This window comes from Lontra canadensis, unplaced genomic scaffold (assembly GCF_010015895.1).
Source record: "Lontra canadensis isolate GAN:19392208 unplaced genomic scaffold, GSC_riverotter_1.0 scaffold72, whole genome shotgun sequence".
Classification (NCBI taxonomy): domain Eukaryota; kingdom Metazoa; phylum Chordata; class Mammalia; order Carnivora; family Mustelidae; genus Lontra; species Lontra canadensis.
The window spans coordinates 4,654,228-4,675,850 of NW_022631066.1; the positions used below are offsets into that span (position 1 = coordinate 4,654,228).

General features: G+C 39.3%; 1 protein-coding gene across 2 annotated transcripts in view; it reads right to left on the bottom strand.

Moving 5' to 3' along the window:
- Positions 1-7,059: 7,059 nt before the first annotated feature.
- PLXDC2 (plexin domain containing 2) overlaps positions 7,060-21,623 on the bottom strand; it is a 467,666-nt gene continuing 453,102 nt past the window's right edge. For both annotated transcript variants that reach the window (XM_032880865.1, XM_032880866.1), the window contains exon 14: positions 7,060-7,571. In XM_032880865.1, the coding sequence (XP_032736756.1) occupies positions 7,455-7,571 (117 nt within the window). In that variant the 3' untranslated portion in view covers positions 7,060-7,454. The remainder of the gene's footprint in view (positions 7,572-21,623) is intronic.

Genomic DNA, 21,623 nt, shown 5'->3' on the forward strand with positions numbered 1-21,623 from the left:
AAAAATTTTTGCTTTATTCCACTAGATTTTTTCTTCATAATCTTCAAATGTTAGTAAATTTTAGAAATTAGAAAAAGATGAGGACCAGCATATGATTTATATTATTCCCCACCCCCCAGTCTTTTATTCTGGATTTAAAATCACAGAATCTTTTAGTGTCAACAGTGATCTGGAAATTCACTTATAATAATGAGTTTTGAGCATTTATTTCTTTAGACATAATTCAGTCATTCATAGTAAATGCACTAGTGAGAAGCCAAAGATGATGTACTTCATAAACGTGTCAGGGAGAAGTGATTCAAGAAATTATGCAATTTTACTTGAATAATTACTAGCTTACAAAAATTACCACTTCTTTGGAATCATCACTGGGAAAGCGGTGGCAGCTGGATGGCTTAAAAGTTATGTCCGGTTACAAGCAGGCAGATGCATTCCAATTTCAGCCGAAATTAGAAGATCAGCTTAATCAAAATGTTACGTAACATCAAACTGTCTGATAGGACCGTGGTAGAGAAGACACACTGAGGGTCTCCTCGGCTGAAACTTTCTGGTTTCTTAGGATTGTCTTTCAATAGTGCTTTCTGTGTGAGCTCCTCAATGTTCTATAGGCTTTGTAATCAAGGCTTTCAATTGTGTCGGCGTAGTAGCAACTTGTAATAAATGGTTATGATGCTCACAAAGTCTGGTTAGCAAAGCGATTAAGGGGAGGCCCGATATTCCAGTTGAGGGTTTGCTGTTATTTCTAGGAATATATTCTTGAGTGTCTCTCTTTGTAAAACTCCACCAAGCTTTCCAACTGGTGCAATATAGACATAAGTGCGACTCCTTTGATTCTTTTTAGTGTATTTTATAGTGTATTTTATTTTATTTAAAAAGTTTATTTTATTTAAAAAGTTTATTTAAAAAGTTACCCCCAGAAAATCACTGATCTAACAGGAGAACTGACATAAGGCACATCAAATCGTTAGGAAGTTTGGCTTGACAGATTTAAATATCCCCGCTTGGAAATTTCCAATTTTCAATTGCTCGAGACGGTAATTTTTTATTCTAGAAGGACCATAAAAAAAAACCCAGGTATAGAAATAGAAATATCAGAATATCAGACATAGAAAGCTCATCCAGATATACTTAAAATTTGATGTACCAAACTTCACTTCCGTGTGCATTTTGAAGGCAAAGATGAAGGACCAAAATTTGCAGCTGTGTGATATGACTGATAGGAAACTCCTCAAAATAGAGCCTGTGATACTGAAGTTGTATGACCCCGAGTCCCCACGCTGAAACTAACGTCACAGCACCTACTATTATAGCAGCAAAACATAATTACCCAACAGCCTTATCTCTTGCTGTGAAAAAACCAATTTCTAAGTTTCCAGAGATAACCAATCTTCTGATTTTCTCTCAATAAATTTGTAAACCTGAGAGATGGGGAAATAGATAAGGAGGATGTTGGCTTGGAACTGAAATAGTGACTTTTACGTCCTTTCTAATGCAAAGAGTTTATGATTCCAAGTCTTATTATAAATAAAAAACAAAGAATGAACTACCATAAAGTTTAAGTGACAAGTGAAAGCGAAACATTTTTTTTTCTCCTGATATATTTTGATTATTAGATAATCCAGTAGTTTTCCCAATCCCAATCTGGGGACATTTGGAAATATTTGGAGACCTCTTTAGTTGTCACTGTGTGTGTGTGTGTGTGTGTGTGTGTGTGTGTGTGTGTGAAAAAGAGAGAGAGAGCGCGAGCATTACTGGCATAAAACCAACAGAAGCTGCCTGGAAGCTCTCATATATGTCCTATAACACATGGGGGTATTTCCACCCTACCCTCCCACCCCACAAAGAATTAGGGGACCCAAAATGTCAACAGCGCTGAGGTTGAGAATGGCTGAGGCAGTCTAATTAGCGAAATGATGATCACACACATTTAAAGTGCAAATGCTTCTTTGATACATTGGTGTTTTTGGAATACCTGAAAACTATGATGTTGAACATTCAGAAAATATTGGCACAAGAAAGTGAATGGTCACATCTAGTCAGAAAAAGTTCAAGTGACCTGGGAAGTCCTCCTGGGTCGGGGACAACTTTGGATGAGTCACTTTTTGTTCTCATGAATGAAACTTACAAACCATTTAAAACAGAGCAAACAGCACTGGTGCCCAATGATATGTCGTATTTCCGAAACATTCTTCAGGCAAATACCAGATAGTTCCCTATCTAAGGATTAAGACAATTGGAATTGGAAATTGGATAGAGTAATATTGATCTGACCTACTTGCGAAGTTGTGCTTGAGGATTCTATCATATTACAATTATCATTCAATGTGCCTGATCTCTCAGTTTGTTTATCGCTATATACCACAGGTCCAGCATGGGAACTTGGTTCCAGTAGGTGCTCAATCAATACTTAAGTAAACCGAGTGGCTGAATGAGTGAAGGGATGATTCAAAGTGCTCCACAAAAGGTAAAGTGCTTTATAAACACAAGGTAATATGAATAGGTAATGCCACAGACCTCATAATATTTGCTCAAAAAACCTTCCTAGGGCAAAAATGTTCAAATGGTTTAAAAAACAAAAATTGTGATTCTATATGTTGTAAGAAAATATGCTATGAAGACTCTTAGTTTTCAGATGTATTTGGGAAGAAATGAAACAAACGTATAATGATTTTAAATGACAAAAAATAGTGTTGCTGACAGATGACCACAGGTAGGTATGAGAAGGGCATGCAAAATCAAATAAAGACACTGTAATGGCTAGAACTTGAAATCACTGGTTGTCATAAAGATGGTACTATTCTTATGAACATGACAGAGGAAGATTGGTCCAAAGTTCTATATTATTCTATATTAAGAAGAGTCAATACTACAGATAAAGTTAGCCTTCAGATGGACTGTGTCTTCAAAGCTGCTTGGTTGGTCTTAGCTGATGATGAAGGGGTATAGGCAAGAAAAATGGTAACAGAATTACCCAAAGGGAGTTTTAAGTTCAAGACCCAATTCTAACGCTGGAAAAATAACCATATCTTTCTGGGAGTCAGTTTTCTGATCTGTAACATGAAGAGCTTGGGTTAGATGACTCACCATGATTCTGGTATATGGATGCTGATACCAAAATATAGGGTGGGTAGGGAAAGTAAGAGCTAGAGTAATCTTTGGGAATTAGTAAAGCTTATTGTAATAAAATATCTGAAAAATGCCTGAAGAAATACCAAGCAAAATAACATTTCACAGGAGGAATAACCATAATAATAGGATCTATTTCTCAGTCTTATTTAAATATTAATTTCTTATCATGGAAGGAAAGTTTCTCGAATCAAGGTATGGATTCTGGCAAAACGTTTTCTCAAATGGGCAACAGACACTAGAGGACATAACCAAGTTTACACTCCTGCAGGAAAGGTAATAATGTAAGAACTTTTGGCTGCAGAAACTAATAAATTATACTAATTACATTATGTATTATCTGCATATTAGTATAATCTAAAAGAATAGTAATCCTCTCATTTGCATTTGTAAACTTTTATAGTTTAGAAATTGAGTTCCATGTATTTTTGTATTTTTATATTTTAATATAGTGGGCCTTTAGATTTGTGTTGCAGAGATAAATATTTGAAATTATTTATGTTAGAGGTATTTCCTTCTAAAGAGAAGCCTCCTGGTCAGCCCCTGGGCTTGCCTTTGCTGTGAAGAGTTAACTGGGAAATTACAAGAAACTAGAGAGTCTAAGTGACTCTGCACAATAAGGAATTGAACTAGAAGCAGCATACACATAGGGACTCTGTCATGGTGGTGGAGTCAAAGTTGGGAGAGACATGCCAGAGGGGAAATACTAAGAGAAAATATTAAGATGGGGGGAAAATCGAGCAATTTCTCCTTTGGCATTTTCTCAAGAAAATTTTTTATTGATTTGTCTTTGAATGCTTTTAGGATTGATGGACTTTTCTTCCTCTGAATGCAAATTTGTGCTGAGAGTGGACCAAGGCTGGGCTTTATATGGGTTACAGTGATGTAAGGTTTTAAAAGCCTATACATCTGTACATTTAGTTAATCTGCATAATAATAACCTTGCAAAGAAGACAGAGCAAAAATATTTTTATTTTCCAAAATTATAAATTGAGAGTCATGGAAGTTAAAGTGATTTTCCCAAGATAACATAGTGGAGAGTGGAGAATCAAAGCTGTGTCAGCTGGTATTCTTTTCATTAGAGCATGTTGCCTCTTTGAGATAAAAAACTCTTGGATATGCCCAAGAACTACCAAATCTTCTTTTTTTCTCCCTTCTCCCTTTTGTTCAAGGAGAGGGAATTAGAAGACCTTTACTCTACAGCACTGTATAACAGAATTTTCTGCAATGATGGGAATGTGCTGTGTTGTCCAATATGGAAGCCAACAAGCCACATGTGGTTATTGAGCATTCAAAATGTGACTAGTGATTGAAGAACTCAGTGGCTTTTTTTAAAATTTAATTTTAATTAATTTAAATTTGGCTTGTGGAAAGGATACTGGATGGCACAACTCTAGAAGCTCCATGTGAGAGAGATCAGTAAATGCTCTAGGTATCGTAAACTAAAATAATAATGGAGGTAAACTGTACTTTATTATTTATCTTTAGTTTTCTGTTTGTTAGTGTATCTTAAAGTCTAAACACTTCAAAACCAAACCAACATTGTGGTCAGTGCCATCTGGTTAGCTTAAGACATTTTTCTTGACCTTCATACCAAATGTTATTTCCTCTGTAACACCGTCTATCAGATTTCTTCAGAAGTCTGTATGTGTTCCTTTGCTATTCTTAATTTTTAAAACTGTTATTCTCTACTAAGTTCATAGTATTTAAGGAATGTACAGATGTACCCTTTCTAATATGTAATGTATGTAAAGTCCAAAGCATCAATGTCCATTCCGAATTTCTAGAAACAAGGTGTACATTTGCTCCTCCTTTGCAGTAAATGGGCACCAGGAACAAATGAGAAATATAAAATAGAAAATTTCATGGAAAAAAAAAAAAGGGATTAGCCAGCCGTTCCCCTTACCACTAAAAGATTCATAGACAGCAGAAACTTTTTACCACCTTCAACTCCTACTCTCATTAGGAAGGTTCTCACACTTCCAAAAAGTTTTCCCCATTGCTAGGTGCTTTTAGTTCACTGAACAATTCAGTTTTATGTCTTTCTTGTTTATTCATTTCCAGAATTGCCAATTCTTTTAATAGAAAGTGGAAGATGAGCTCTGAAGGAAGACAGACAACATTACAACTTCAAAGTATTGTGTAAGGAGTTGGATATATACACAAGATTTATATAGCTGTCAATCAACTGCTATTGGAAGCCACACCTATCACAAGAGCTAGTGGAAGAAGCGTCATCTTATCCTAAAAGGAATCGTCTATGTGTTCTTTATGTCTTTGTAGAATACCAGTTGCACCAGTTACATTGGCAAGTCATTTGGTTATTGCTAATCTGACCAAACCTACTCCACAAGAAATAAGTTGGGATACTTCATACAAACTGAATGCAGATACAGCAGAGAGATTGTCATCACATCCTTCAATCGCCTTGTCAGGTTTTTTTTTGTCCTTTTTTGATATTATTAACTAAGTAGGTTAGGAAAAAATTACTAACCTCATCAGGTATTTAAAAATGTAAAGCAAAATATACGTGATGGAAGATGGCACTAGTTTATGTCAGACGACTGTGAAGATAAAATAGGATACTGTTAGTAGACCGATGGTGTGCAGTGTGGACACTGTATACAGATGCTGAGCTGTTAGTAAAGAGCTGCTTATAAGACATCTCTGCTGCTTGATACCTGAATCTGCAAATGTTGGACATTGTCCCCTAGAAGAATCTACAGCGTCTTGGCACAGGATGTCAGTTTCGTGGGTCGAGATGTTGAGGAACTTGTACACACAGGACCTGAATTTAAACGCTGGGAGCTCAGTGTACGTATTAACCACTTTCCTCCTCAAGCGATGCCTTTCCTTTCCTCATTCGTGGAGAAGTTTTGAAATCTGGATTATGATCATGGGGCAAAATGTCAGATCCATCTAAAGAGCATTTTGCACCTGCATTATTTAGCCAGGGAGGGAAGGGTTTGATAGGAACGAAAAAGCGGCTCAACTAGGCAGGAAAACGATCGGCACTGCAACTAATTGAACCACTTTTGCTAAGTGACATAAAAATATTCTAATATTAAGGATTATTTTACAACTCTATGGAAGTATGCAGTAACGCATCTCGCATTTGTTTTTGTCTTGATGACAAATGCACTCTTTGAGTCACAAGAGCCTGCCTTGTGTTAGTTATAAACAAAAATATATTTATATATATATTTATGTAACTACTATGTGCTTTAAAGAAAATTACTGTATGATTCAGCAGGGTTCTTTCATTCTTTTTTATCACCAGGGATATGCCGACTTGAATGGCTTCGTAGACAGGAATCAACAATGGCATGGGTCTGAAGTACTGAAAGAGCACAAAGTAAGAAGGAAAAACAAACAAACCCAACCCCCTCCCCCCCAATATGTTTAGAATCCCTTAATGTTTTTGCTTCCAAAATGATTAAGGGACTCTTTGTATTGTTTCCTTCAGCCAAGAGCAACTGTGGCTTCATAGGATTTGATAGTTGGGAAAACGTAGGCAATGCATCTTAAAAAACAAAATGAAGTGTTTTATTCCGAGGCAGGAGAAAGGAAAATCTCCCGTGCCACTCCCTCTCTCCTAACCCTTAGCCAAGAGTTTGGCAGCCACAGAAAGGGCAGCACGTAGAAAGGACACTCATTAACAAGGGAGAGGTAGGCACAGATAAAAGATTCATTCTGTAAAATAATGAACTTGTCCGAACAAGTGGATCTAGACCGGAAAACAAAATCCTTTTGCCACATGTCTGGTGGAAAGATAGAAAACCTCTTATTTTAGGTTTGTTTTTTGCTCCTGCACAAGCTGTTTCTCTTAGCAATCTTGCAACATTCATCATTGCTCTTTTGAGAGGAAGGGTTCAGGCTTTGGAACACAGTTATCTTTGAGACATCAGAGAAGAATATTTGAACCAAAGGTATAGATCCCTCATGAACTAAAGCTTTATTATTATTGTCTTTTTCTCGATCCCTTTGCAACCCTGCACCTAAGCCAACAGCACTGTCATCTTGTACTTTGATAAGTCCACAGGAGATGTTCTGAGTGAACTATAAAATGTCATTCCACTAGGGAATTCTGTATTCAATGGTCAGTGGTACCTTGTATAGGTTTTAGTTTTTCTTTTACCTTTCCAGGGCTGGGCTTGTCCAGAAATCTCATCTCCTTTAGGCTATAGCAGCTTAGGGCTCCTGTGTGTGTGTGTGTGTGTGTGTGTGTGTGTGTGCGTGTGTGTGTGTGCGCGCATCTTAGAGATATAGGCAAATTTTTAGTCTTAACACCTGTAAGCCAGCACTGGTGCTGTTCTGTCCTAGAAATTTTAGCACTGCTCTGAGACAATGAAACCTTCTTTCTCTCCAACTGGTTCAACTTCAGCATAGGCAGGATGACCTGAACCTCTTCGAAACTTCATCGCAGGCCATCTGCTTGGGCGCCTCTGAAACAGAAAATGCAAAAATAATGACTACTAGGGTGACGGTCATTATCATTAAAAAACATATCTGCCTTCACCTACTTGTTTGGAAGAGAGAGTGAGTGTGAGTGGTGGGGGTGTGGCAGGACACAGGGAGAGGGAAAGGGAATTCTCCAGCAGACTCTGTGCTAAGTGAGGAGCCCGATATGGGGCTGGATCCCATGACCCTGAGATCACGACCTGAGCCAAAACCAAGAGTTCATTGCTCAACCCACTGAGCTACCCAGGTCTCCTGGTATTTGCCAAATATTTTAGATTAACTTCTGAATTAAATTTAGTAATACATTATCCCACATCGCTACCACAGGTGGAATTACCCATGCCCAAAGCTCCACGCTTGCATCTTCATTATGGCATTATTAGCCCCTCTCTGGTGACAGTCTGTTTGCTGGTGCTGCCCCAAAGGAGCGAGAGCTTCTCAAAGTCACAGTTTGTGCCTTTTCCATACTTTTGTCTAAAAGATTCTGTAAGTGTCTAACTCGGAGAAAATGAATTTAGTAAAAAATAAATCTTCTGAATATATAGCCACTGACATTTCCTCTTCTCTAGAAAATCATATCACCTCATTTTATTTATTAATTAGCTCAAAAGCATAAGGCCATACAATTCTGTACAGTTCTTAGAAGCCTGTCTCAAATCAGGTGCTATACATTTTAGTAAACAAACTGAAAGAAAATCACTTACTATCTTAAGAAATTATTAAGCTGAGGCCTACCACAGAGGACTTTTATGCGCTTGAAAATGAACAGATATCATGCCCTGAAAACTGAACTGAACATCAGCGGGCAGAGGCAACCTCCAGCCTAGGAACTAAATAATGGCACAAGGAGACATTGGGTCCTAAAATACAGGTTATTGATTCTGAAAAAAGGTGCGCCCTTCTCCCCAGCACTCTGGCCATCAAACCTTCTGTGATTTACAAATACAAGTGCTGATATGAATTACTAAGTTACAGCAGCAAGAGTCACGAAAATGCATTTCACGGCTCCAGGGACACTAGAAACTGTTGTTCCATTGATCAGAGTCTCTGCAGTTCTGGAGTAGAGGAGACAATGAGTGCTGAAGGACGTTTCTTTCTATCTGAAGTTTATTTCTGTCGAAAGAATTTTAATGGGCAAAATGTTACATATCAGTGTAGAGACACTGGCATCTGGTAGCTTTCTAGATGTGCTAATTCCGTTCCACAGACAATGATTAACGGGCGTCCAAGAGTTTTCACATCAGGTAGGAATGAGTAAGAGCTCTGCCTTCTGGGAAAATATCTACTGAGTCCATTACATTCTGCCCATTCATAATATTATTTATGCCTGTATAATATTATATGGTCAGAATGCTTTATATTCCTTAGTTGATTAAGTCCCACGGTGTATGTGAGAAACTGAATTATCCTTATTTTCCAGGAAATGAAGTTAAAACAAAAGAGAGGGCTAAAGAGCAAATAGTGTGTCTTTGGTGGAACTAAAGCTCATCATTGATGGAAATACACTGAGCATGTTTAGGGAGCTGGGCACTATAACTCATGATCACTCCTGTCAGTGGAAAAATGCCAGTCTGCCACCATGCTCACTATTTAGAACTCCCACTTCGGTTTCAGTTACTTCTCCTTTGGACTTTTGAAGGCAGAGCTGCCCTCAGCCTTCTCTGAGTCAAGTAGTACCACTAAATCTTTGCACTGAATCTCCACCTTGCCTGCCATCCAGCTGGCAAGTATGGCCCTGGGAACTAGCCCTAACTGACAATGCAGCACATGAAGACTTAAAAAGGTGCACAGATTGTCATCAGTAAGGGACAACAGGTGCTGCGGAGGATATGGTGAAAAGGGAAGCCTCATCCACTGTTGGTGGGAATGTAGATTAGTCCAGTGACTGTGGGAAACACGTGGAGGCTCTTCACAGAGTTAAAAATAGATCTGCCATATGATCCAGCAGTTCTAATTCTGGGCATATACCCACGGGAAATGAAAACGAATTTGCTGAGATCTTTGCACCCCCGTGTGTATCGCAGCATTAAACACAGCATTCTTCACAATAGCTAAGATGTGGAAACAACCCAAATGCCAATCAATGGATCAATGAATAAAAGAGCTGTACTATACACAATGGAAAGTTACTCAGCCATGAAAAAGGAGGATATTCTGCCATTTGCAACAATATGGAAGGACCTTGAGCATATTATACTAAGCAAGATAAGTCAGAGAAGGACAAATACTATATGATAGCACTTGTATGTACAATCTAAAAGGTCAAACATGTTTTAAAAAAAATGGTGGTTAACAGGAGATGGGGGCTGGAGGGATAAAATGGATGGTGTTTCAGGATACAGACACAAAATGAGTATTGAGCCACAGAGCTCTAATGTACAATATATTGAATATAGACAGTACTATTGTACAATAAGTACATAAAGTGATAATAATGTCGCAACCTTATTATATCAATGTATCAAAGTAATGTGTGTATAACTTAAATTTACACAGGATTACAGGTCAAATTTATCCAATTAAAGCATTTGTTTTAAATAAAAAGGAGCATAGTTGATGAGAATGTTGCTGTTGCTGCTACATGTGAAAGTTGTATTTTATTAAGCTCTTAACTGTATTTCGTTTTATACCAGGTGCTTTACATATATAATCCCATTAAAATTCACAAGCCGATCATTTACAAAATGTAAATGCACAAACCCATAAAGCTAGCAAGTGGCAGAGCCAAGATTTAAAATGAGATCTACTTACTTCCAAAGTTAATTCTCCTTACTATAAAAATTGGTTCTTAAAATTCTGTGGTTTGTGTATGACTCTTGAAATTTGTGAACATGGTTCTAATTTTATTTCAGTCTTAAAAATATAACTAACAACTTCAGTTGTCTGTTAGTAAGTCAGAATTACTAATAATTTTCTTAGATGAAAGATTGGACGATTACTGGTAATGTTTATCATGGATTTTGTGAGCTCACAGCAGAGGTACTCAAAATAGAAAGTACAAAAATGTTGGGTAGTGAAGCTCTCTAACAAGATACAAATTTATTTTCTGAATTAACTGCATATCCTTAAGGAAAATATCTCTTGATTTATTACTACTCATTGTAGGAAAAAAAAATACCCCAAGATTTAAAATGACTAGAGACCTCATCATTTACACATACTTTGGTTCAGCTATCAGTGGACATCACTCATATACATTTCTAGGAACATTAAATCACTGTATATACTGCTTTATAATTTTTTTTGGCACTTAAGGACACACTGAAAAAATTTATGAACTATCTCTGTACAAAATTATTTTAAATGTCTTCATAATTAAATCATGATTTATATAGTCAATTTGATTCAGAGTTTTTTTCCCAATTTTTTGACAATATAAATAATTCTACAACGGATATCTTTGCTGATAACTTGATGGGAATATCTCCAATCAGTTCCTTTTATAAACTCTCAGAGGTGGAATTAGTGGGCCAAAAGAGGACACACAAATTATTTACTAAACACTTGAAATTTCTAGTATGGTACCAGATGCTGTGTTGAAAGACACATGACCAAAAAAAGGTATAGAACGTGGTTTCCACATGGAAGATAAAACCATTGCTGGAGAAAGGGATTTTCAATGTATGTAGCAAAGGTGAGAAAATGCATTGAGGAATTAACATAGGTGTCAAAGATTCTAAAGACAAATGAAGTAGAATAGGCATAATCTCACTACACAATTATATAACACTATGTTATTTGTGCAAAAGTAAAAAAAAAAATTACCTCTATAGATTTTGACTACATTAAAAGGGCATTACTCCCCCCATAATGATACCTTAAAATTTATAACAAAATCTAACAAATACCATGCCCTGGGGTCTTAAGAATTTGATGTGATTTTATCCTCTTTGACAATTCCTTGATATCTCAATCTTAGCCCTAGAAATGCTGAAGAAAGAGTAATAACTTTACCCAAATTATGCTTCTTTTCTAAAATGCTTTCACGTATCACAAATCAACTAATGATCTTAAATAAATCACTTTGGAGGAGGAGGGACAAGACGGCAGGGAAATAGGAAAACCTGTTTCAACCGGTCCCCTAAAGTGAGCTACATATCTACCAGAACACTCTGAACACCCATGAAACCAGCCTGAGACATAGGATTATACACTTCTGGATCTCTATGGGGGCAGAAGATGCCAGTGGAGAGGTAAAGCAGAGTGGAGATGCTCAGACTGATATCAGAGGATAAACAGAAGGGGAAGGGAGCCACGAGAAGTGACCCACTGGAAAGTAATACCCCAATATGAAAGTGCCCTGTGGTTGGAGAGCAGCATTACCTTGGAGCCTGGATTAAAAAAAAAAAATCACTCAAAAAGAGCAAAAGATCTTAAGGGGCACCTGGTCGCAGGCACGGGCCTACACCCACGGACCCAGGATGGCCACTGCCGGTGACCACCCGTGCCAGAGAGAGTGTGGTGGAGCCTTCAGTTCCTGGTCCTTGAGCCCCCAGCTTTGTGCTGGGCACTGAGTCACCGCTTGGCTGGACGCATTCCCGCCTGCATGTGGGAGAGTCTGGTGTGGGCGCCACCCGATGCTCTCTAGAACCTTTGGTGCTCTGCGTGCACTGTTCAACTGGGATCAGAGTGCACTCCCTGCCTGCGCCTGAGAGAGCCTGGTGTGTGCACTAGCTGGAGGTCTCTAGGACCCACCCAGGGTAGGGACACTCCCAGCCCATGCAAGAGAGAATCCTTCGTGATCTCTGTCAGGATCCCTTGGTGGTGGCCTTCCAAGACCTGCTTGATAGCGGGGTCTGAGCACACCCTGAGTGGGCCTGGACCCCAGATAGCAGTCCCAGCAAAGGTAGCCACCAGAAGTGGGCTCCTTGGACCAATATCGCTTGTGGTTTTAGGGGCACGGGGTGCAGAGACAAGTGGGTGCTTCGGGTGACCCCGAGACTGTGGCTGGGGACGTGTACTGCCTGTGGGAGATTGACGGCTCAGCAGAGTTTGCAGAGTGGGAGTCTGTGTGTTTTGGACCACCCAGAGGGGAGCAGACTGAGGCTTCCCTTTGAGACAGAGGTCTGGGCAACAGTTTGCTTTCCACTAAACCTCCAAAAAGCCACAAAAAACCGCCAAAGAACAAAACCTCCAGAGAACAAAAGCCTGAAAAACTGGTTTCAACAGAGCCCAGCCCCTTCATAGGGAGTAGGAGGACTCAACCCAAGCAAGACTGACTGAAAAACATGGGGCAGGCCCCTCTCCCAGAAAGCCAGCTGAAAAAATGAGAGGACAACCACCACAAGGTCCCCATAAAATGGTAAAACCCCAAGATCAGGGGAAAACAATATATTAAACTCACAGTATTGCCCTAAAACCTATATATTTCATAGACCATTTTTTTTAATTTGTTCTCATGATTCTTGTTTTAATTTTTTTAACCTACTTAGCATTACAACTAGAGGTTTAAAACAACATATTCCATAATAAACTTTTAACGTGAACTTTTTGCATATGTAACCTGTTTTTCTTTTTTCTTTTTAATATACATGTAGATACAAGCTTTAAGGTAATCCTTTTTCCCTAATCAATACTACCTTTATATAAAAACCAGCTTTAATCTCCCTTTATCTGAAAAGTTGAGTCCTTTAACAAAGGTATCTAGATACACCCAGGAAGAACCAAAATAACCTACCTTGCCCACACCAAGGATTTATAACCACCTTCCCATCTTTTCCTTCTGTCAGTGTTTCTGTGTATGTTTTGTTCTGGTATTATATAAATCTTATTCTTGGGGTTCATTTTGGCTGGGTTCTTTTTTTTTTTTTTCCTTGTCATTTACTTCTGTCAGTCTCTTTGTCCATTTTTGTTTATATACCATATAAATCTTACTTTTGGGGCTCATTCTGGCTGAGTTTTATTTCTCTGTCTCTCTCTCTCTCTGTCTCTTTTTTTTGTTTTCTTTCTTTCTTTTTTTTTTTTTTTTTTTTTTTTTTTTTTTTTTTTTTTTTTTTTTTTGGTGGTGACTTCCAATTGCTCTGAAGCATTCCAGGGTGCACCTTGCCTGGATCGTGGTTGATATATTCAGCTACACATCCCCTCAACCACTTCTCACCAAAATGACTAGGAGGAGGAACATCCAACAGAGGAAAAATTCAGAGACTGTGCCCTCTTCAACAGAACTATTGGATATGGACATAAACAGTATGTCGGAAGGGAATTCAGGGTAACAATTATTCAGGCAATGGCTAGGTTGGAGAAGACCATTAGTGACAACATAGAATCTCTAAAGGCAGAAGTGAGAGACACCTGGTAGAAGCTAAAAATGCTATCAATGAGATCCAAACTAATGTAAATAACAGCTAGGGTAACTGAGGCAGAAGATAGAATTAGTGATCTGGAGGACAAACTGATAGAGAAAAAGGATCAGGAGGAGGCCTGGAACAAACAGCTTAGAAGTCATGAAAACAGAAATAAGGAAATAAATGACGCCATGAAACATTCCAACGTCAGAATTATTGGAATCCCTGAGGGGGTGGAGAAAGAGAGAAGACTAGAAGATATAGTTGAATAAATTCTGGATGAAAATTTTCCCAATCTGGGGGCGCCTGGGTGGCTCAGTGGGTTAAGCCGCTGCCTTCGGCTCAGGTCATGATCCCAGGGTCCTGGGATCGAGCCCCGCGTCGGGCTCTCTGCACAGCAGGGAGCCTGCTTCCCTTCCTCTCTCTGCCTGCCTCTCTGCCTACTTGTGATCTCTGCCTGTCAAATAAAAAAAAAAAAAAAAAATTTCCCAATCTGGGACTAGAACAAGTGTTCGTGTCCTAGAGGCAGAAAGAACACCCACCAAAATCAAAGAATCTAGAAAGACATCAAGACACTTAGTTGTGAAACTCATGGATCCTTATTTTATTTTTTAAAGATTTTATTTATTTGACAGGGAGAGAGGGAACACAAGCAGGGCGGGTGGGAGAGAGAGAAACAAGCTTCCCGCCAAGCAGGGAGCCCAATGTGGGGCTCGATCCTAGGACCCTGGGATCTTGACCTGAGCTGAAGGCAGTCGCTTAACGACTGAGCCACCCAGGCACCCTTGGATCCTAATTTTAGACAAGAGCCTTTGAGGGCAGCTCGGGGGAAGAGATTCCTTAAGTATATCAGAATAACATCAGACCTGTCCACAGAAACCTGGCAAGCCAGAAAGGGCTGGCAAGACATATTCAGGCACTAAATGAGAAGAACATGCAGCCAAGAATACTTTATCCAGCAAGGCTGACATTCAAAATGGGCAGAGAGATAAAGAGCTTCCAAGACCAGCAAGGTTTAAAAGAGTATGTGACCATCAAGCTGGGACTACAAGAAATATTAAGGGTGGGGTGGGGGGAAGTTCTATAAAAGAAGAAAGAACCCAAGAGTGTCATGGAACAGAAATCTACAGAGACAATCTATAGAAACAAGGACTTCACAGGCAACATAATGTCGATAAAAATGTATCTTTCAATAATCACTCTCAACATGAATGGCCTAAATGCTCTCATAAAACAGCACAGGGTTGCAGACTGGATAAAATGACAGAACCATCCATATGTTGTCTACAAAAGACTCATTTTGAACTAAAGGATACATCCAGACTGAAAGTGAAGGGATGGAGAAGCATCTTTCATGCCGATGAGCCTCAAAAGAAAGCTGGGGTAGTGATTCTCATATCAGATAAATTAGATTTTAAACTAAAGACTGCAGTCAGAGATAAAGAAGGACACTACATCATTCTTAAAGGGTCTAACCACCAAGAAGATCTAACAATTGTAAATATTTATGCCCCCAATATGGGAGCAGCCAACTACATAAGACAACTGTTAATCAAGATAGAGTCATATTGGGGGAGGAGTCAAGATGGCAGGGAAGTAGCAGGCTGAGACTACTTCAGGTAGCAGGAGATCAGCTAGATAGCTTATCTAAAGGTAGCAAACACCTACAAATCCAACGGGAGATCGAAGAGAAGAAGAACAGCAATTCTAGAAACGGAAAATCAACCACTTTCTGAAAGGTAGGACTGGTGGAGAAGTGAATCCAAAACGATGGGAAGATAGACCGCGGGGGAGGGGCCGGCTCCCGGCAAGCGGCGGAGCAACGGAGCACAAAATCAGGACTTTTAAAAGTCTGTTCCGCTGAGGGACATCGCTCCACAGGCTTAACCGGGGTGAAGCCCACGCGGGGTCAGTGTGGCCTCAGGTCCCGCAGGGTCACAGAAGGATCGGGGGTGTCTGAGTGTCGCAGAGCTTACAGGTATTAGAGCGGGGAAGCCGGCTACAGAGACAGAGCCGAGGAGTGAGCTCTCAGCTTGGGGTTACCTTGAATCGGTCGCAGGCTCGGTGAGCTCGGAGCGCGGCCGGAGGCAGGGTGACGGGAGTAATTGGGCGCTGTTCTCTGAGGGCGCACTGAGGAGTGGGGCCCCGAGCTCTCGGCTTCTCCAGGCCAGAGACTGGGAGGCCGCCATCTTCATTCCCGTCCTCCGGACTCTACGGAAAGCGCTCAGGGAACAAAAGCTCCCGAAAGCAAACCTGAGCAGATTACTCAGCCCGGCCCCTGGTAAGGGCGATGCAACTCCGCCGGGCGCAAAGACACTTGAGAATCACTACAACAGGCCCCTCCCCCAGAAGATCAACAAGAAACCCAGCCAGGACCAAGTTCACCTACCAAGGAGTGCAGTTTCAATACCAAGGAGAGCAGCGGAATTCCAGAGGAGGAGAAAGCAAAGCACGGAACTCATGGATTTCTCCCCATGATTCATTAGCCTTGCAGTTAATTTAATTGTTTTTTCTTTTTCAATTTTTTTCTCTTCTTCTGCCAAATTTTTTTTTAGCTTTTACCCTTTTCTTTTTTAACGTTTTTTAACTAGTTTATCTAAAATATATATATATTTTTCTTTTTTATATTTTCTCTTTATTCATTTTCTTTTTTTAATTGTTTCTTTTTTATCCTTTTTCTTTCTGAACCTCTTTTTATCCCCTTTCTCCCCCCTCACGATTGGGAATCTCTTCTGATTTGGTTAAAGCATATTTTCCTGGGTTTGTTGCCACCCTTTTTGTATTTTACTTGCTCCTTCATATACTCTTATCTGGACAAAATGACAAGGTGGAAAAATTCACCACAAAAAAAAGAACAAGAGGCAGTACCAAAGGCTAGGGACCTAATCAATACAGACATTGGTAATATGTCAGATCTAGAGTTCAGAATGACGATTCTCAAGGTTCTAGCCGGGCTCGAAAAAGCCATGGAAGATATTAGAGAAACCCTCTCGGGAGATATAAAAGCCCTTTCTGGAGAAATAAAAGAACTAAAATCTAACCAAGTTGAAATCAAAAAAGCTATTAATGAGCTGCAATCGAAAATGGAGGCTCTCACTGCTAGGATACATGAGGCAGAAGAAAGAATTAGCGATATAGAAGACCAAATGACAGAGAATAAAGAAGCTGAGCAAAAGAGGGACAAACAGCTACTGGACCACGAGGGGCGAATTCGAGAGATAAGTGACACCATAAGACAAAACAACATTAGAATAATTGGGATTCAAGAAGAACAAGAAAGAGAGAGGGGAGCAGAAGGTATATTGGACAGAATGATTGGAGAGAATTTCCCCAATATGGCAAAGGGAACAAGCATCAAACTCCAGGAGGTGCAGAGAATCCCCCTCAAAATCTATAAGAATAGGTTCACACCCCGTAACCTAATAGTAAAATTTACAAGTCTTAGTGACAAAGAGAAAATCCTGAAAGCAGCCCAGGAAAAGAAGTCTGTAACATACAATGGTAAAAATATTAGATTGGCAGCAGACTTATCCACAGAGACCTGGCAGGCCAGAAAGAACTGGCATGATATATTCAGAGCACTAAACAAGAAATACATGCAGCCAAGAATACTATATCCAGCTAAGCTATCACTGAAAATAGAAGGAGAGATTAAAAGCTTCCAGGACAAACAAAAACTGAAAGAATTTGCAAGCACCAAACCAGCTCTACAGGAAATATTGAAGGGGTCCTCTAAGCAAAGAGAGAGCCTAAAAGTAGTAGATCAGAAAGGAACAGAGACAATATACAGTAACAGTCACCTTACAGGCAATACAATGGCACTAAATTCATATCTATCAATAGTTACCCTGAATGTTAATGGGCTAAATGCCCCAATCAAAAGACAGAGGGTATCAGAATGGATAAAAAAACCAAAAGCCATCTCTATGTTGCCTACAAGAAACTCATTTTAAACCCGAAGACACCTCCAGATTTAAAGTGAGGGGGAGGAAAACAATTTACCATGATATGGGACATCAGAAGAAAGCAGGAGTGGCAATCCTTATATCAGAGCAATTAGATTTTAAGCCAAAGACTATAATAAGAAATGAGGAAGGACACTATATCATACTCAAAGGATCTGTCCAACAAGAAGATCTAACAATTTTAAATATCTATGCCCCTAACGTGGGAGCAGCCAACTATATAAACCAATTAATAACAAAAGTAAAGAAACACATCAACAATAATAAAATAATAGTAGGGGACTTTAACACTCCCCTCACTGAAATGGACAGATCATCCAAGCAAAAGATCAACAAGGAAATAAAGGCTTTGAATCACACACTGGACCAGATGGACATCACAGATATATTCAGAACATTTCATCCCAAAGCAACAGAATACACATTCTTCTCTAGTGCACATGGAACATTCTCCAGAATAGATAATATCCTGGGTCCTAAATCAGGTCTCAACCAGTATCAAAAGATTGGGATCATTCCCTGCATATTTTCAGACCACAATGGTCTGAAGCTAGAATTCAATCACAAGAGGAAATTTGGAAGGAACCCAAATATATGGAGACTAAACAGCATCCTTCTAAAGAATGAATGGGTCAACCAGGAAATTAAAGAAGAATTGAAAAAATTCATGGAAACAAATGATAATGAAAACACGATGGTTCAAAATCTGTGGGACACAACAAAGGCAGTCCTGAGAGGAAAATATATAGTGGTACAAGCCTTTCTCAAAACAAGAGAGGTCTCAGGTACACAACCTAACCCTACACCTAAAGGAGCTGGAGAAAGAACAAGAAAGAAACCCTAAACCTAGCAGGAGAAGAGAAATCATAAAGATCAGAGCAGAAATCAATGAAATAGAAACCAAAAAAACAATAGAACAAATTAACAAAACTAGGAGCTGGTTCTTTGAAAGAATTAATAAGATTGATAAACCCCTGGCCAGACTTATCAAAAAGAAAAGAGAAAGGACCCAAATAAATAAAATCATGAATGAAAGAGGAGAGATCACAACTAACACCAAAGAAATACAGACAATTATAAGAACATATTATGAGCAATTCTACGCCAACAAATTTGACAATCTGTTAGAAATGGATGCATTCCTAGGGACATATAAACTACCACACCTGAACCAGGAAGAAATAGAAAGCCTGAACAGACCCATAACCAGTAAGGAGACTGAAACAGTCATCAAAAATCTCCAAACAAACAAAAGCCCAGGGCCAGACGGCTTCCCGGGGGAATTCTACCAAACATTTAAAGAAGAACTAATTCCTATTCTCCTGAAACTGTTCCAAAAAATAGAAATGGAAGGAAAACTTCCAAACTCATTTTATGAGGCCAGCATCACCTTGATCCCAAAACCAGACAAGGATCCCATCAAAAAAGAGAACTACAGACCAATATCCTTGAAAAACACAGATGCAAAAATTCTCACCAAAATACTAGCCAATAGGATTCAATAGTACATTAGAAGGATTATTCACCACGACCAAGTGGGATTTATTCCAGGGCTGCAAGGTTGGTTCAACATCCTCAAATCCATAAATGTGATACAACACATTAATAAAAGAAAGAACTAGAACCATATGATACTCTCAATAGATGCTGAAAAAGCATTTGACAAAGCCCAGCATCCCTTCCTGATCAAAACTCTTCAAAGTGTAGGGATAGAGGGCACATACCTCAATATTATCAAAGCCATCTATGAAAAACCCACCGCAAATATCATTCTCAATGGAGAAAAACTGAAAGCTTTTCTGCTAAGGTCAGGAACAGGGCAGGGATGTCCATTATCACCACTGCTATTCAACAAAGTACTAGAAGTCCTAGCCTCAGCAATCAGACAACAAAAGGAAATTAAAGGCATCCAAATCAGCAAAGAAGAAGTCAAACGATCACTCCTCTCAGATGATATGATACTGCATGTGGAAAACCCAAAAGACTCTGCTCCAAAACTGCTAGAACTCATACAGGAATTCAGTAAAGTGTCAGGATATAAAATCAAGGCACAGAAATCAGTTGCATGTCTCTACACCAAGACAGAAGAAAGAGAAATTAAGGAGTCCACCCCATTTACAATTGCACCCGAAACTATAAGATACCTAGGAATAAACCTAACCAAAGAGGCTATGAATCTATACTCAGAAAACTATAAAGTACTCATGAAAGAAATTGAGGAAGACACAAAGAAATGGAAAAATGTTCTATGCTCCTGGATTAGGAGAATAAATATTGTGAAAATGCCTATGCTACCTAAAGCAATCTACACATTTAATGCAATTCCTATCAAAGTAGCATCCATTTTTTTTCAAAGAAATGGAACAAATAATCCTAAAATTTATATGGAACCAGAAAAGACCTCGAATAGCCAAAGGAATATTGAAAAAGAAAGCCAAAGTTGGTGGCATCACAATTCTGGACTTCAATCTCTACTACAAAGCTGTCATCATCAAGACAGCATGGTACTGGCACAAAAACAGACACATAGATCAATGGAACAGAATAGAGAGCCCCGAAATAGACCCCCAAGTCTATGGTCAACTAATCTTTGACAAAGCAGTAAAGAATGTCCAATGGAAAAAAGACAGCCTCTTCAATAAATGGTGCTGGGAAAATTGGACGGCCACATGCAGAAAAATTAAATTGGACCATTTCCTTACACCACACATGAAAATAGACTCAAAATGGATGAAGGACCTCAATGTGAGAAAGGAATCCATCAAAATCCTTGAGGAGAACACAGGCAGCAACCTCTTCGACCTCAGCTGCAGCAACATCTTCATAAGAACATCGCCAAAGGCAAGGAAAGCAAGGGCAAAAATGAACTATTGGGATTTTATCAAGATCAAAAGCTTTTGCACAGCAAAGGAAATAGTTCACAAAACCAAAAGACAACGGACAGAATGGGAGAAGATATTTGCAAACGACATATCAGATAAAGGGCTAGTGTCCAAAATCTATAAAGAACTTAGCAAACTCAACACCCAAAGAACAAATAATCCAATCAAGAAATGGGCAGAAGACATGAACAGACATTTCTGCAAAGAAGACATCCAGATGGCCAACAGACACATGAAGAAGTGCTCCACATCACTCGGCATCAGGGAAATACAAATCAAAACCACAATGAGATATTACCGCACACCAGTCAGAATGGCTAAAATTAACAAGTCAGGAAATGACAGATGCTGGCGAGGATGCGGAGAAAAGGGAACCCTCCTACACTGTTGGTGGGAATGCAAGCTGGTGCAACCACTCTGGAAAACAGCATGGAGGTTCCTCAAAATGTTGAAAATAGAACTACCCTATGACCCAGCAATTGCACTACTGGGTATTTACCCTAAAGATACAAACGTAGTGATCCGAAGAGGCACGTGCACCCGAATGTTTATAGCAGCAATGTCTACAATAGCCAGACGATCGAAAGAACCTAGATGTCCATCAATAGATGAATGGATAAAGAAGAGGTGGTATATATACACAATGGAATACTATGCAGCCATCAAAAGAAATGAAATCTTGCCATTTGCGACGATGTGGATGGAACTAGAGGGTATCATGCTTAGCGAAATAAGTCAATCGGAGAAAGACAACTATCATATGATCTCCCTGATATCAGGAAGTGGAGATGCAACATGGGGGGTTAAGGGGGTAGGAGAAGAATAAATGAAACAAGATGGGATTGGGAGGGACACAAACCATAAGTGACTCTTAATCTCACAAAACAAACTGAGGGTTGCTGGGG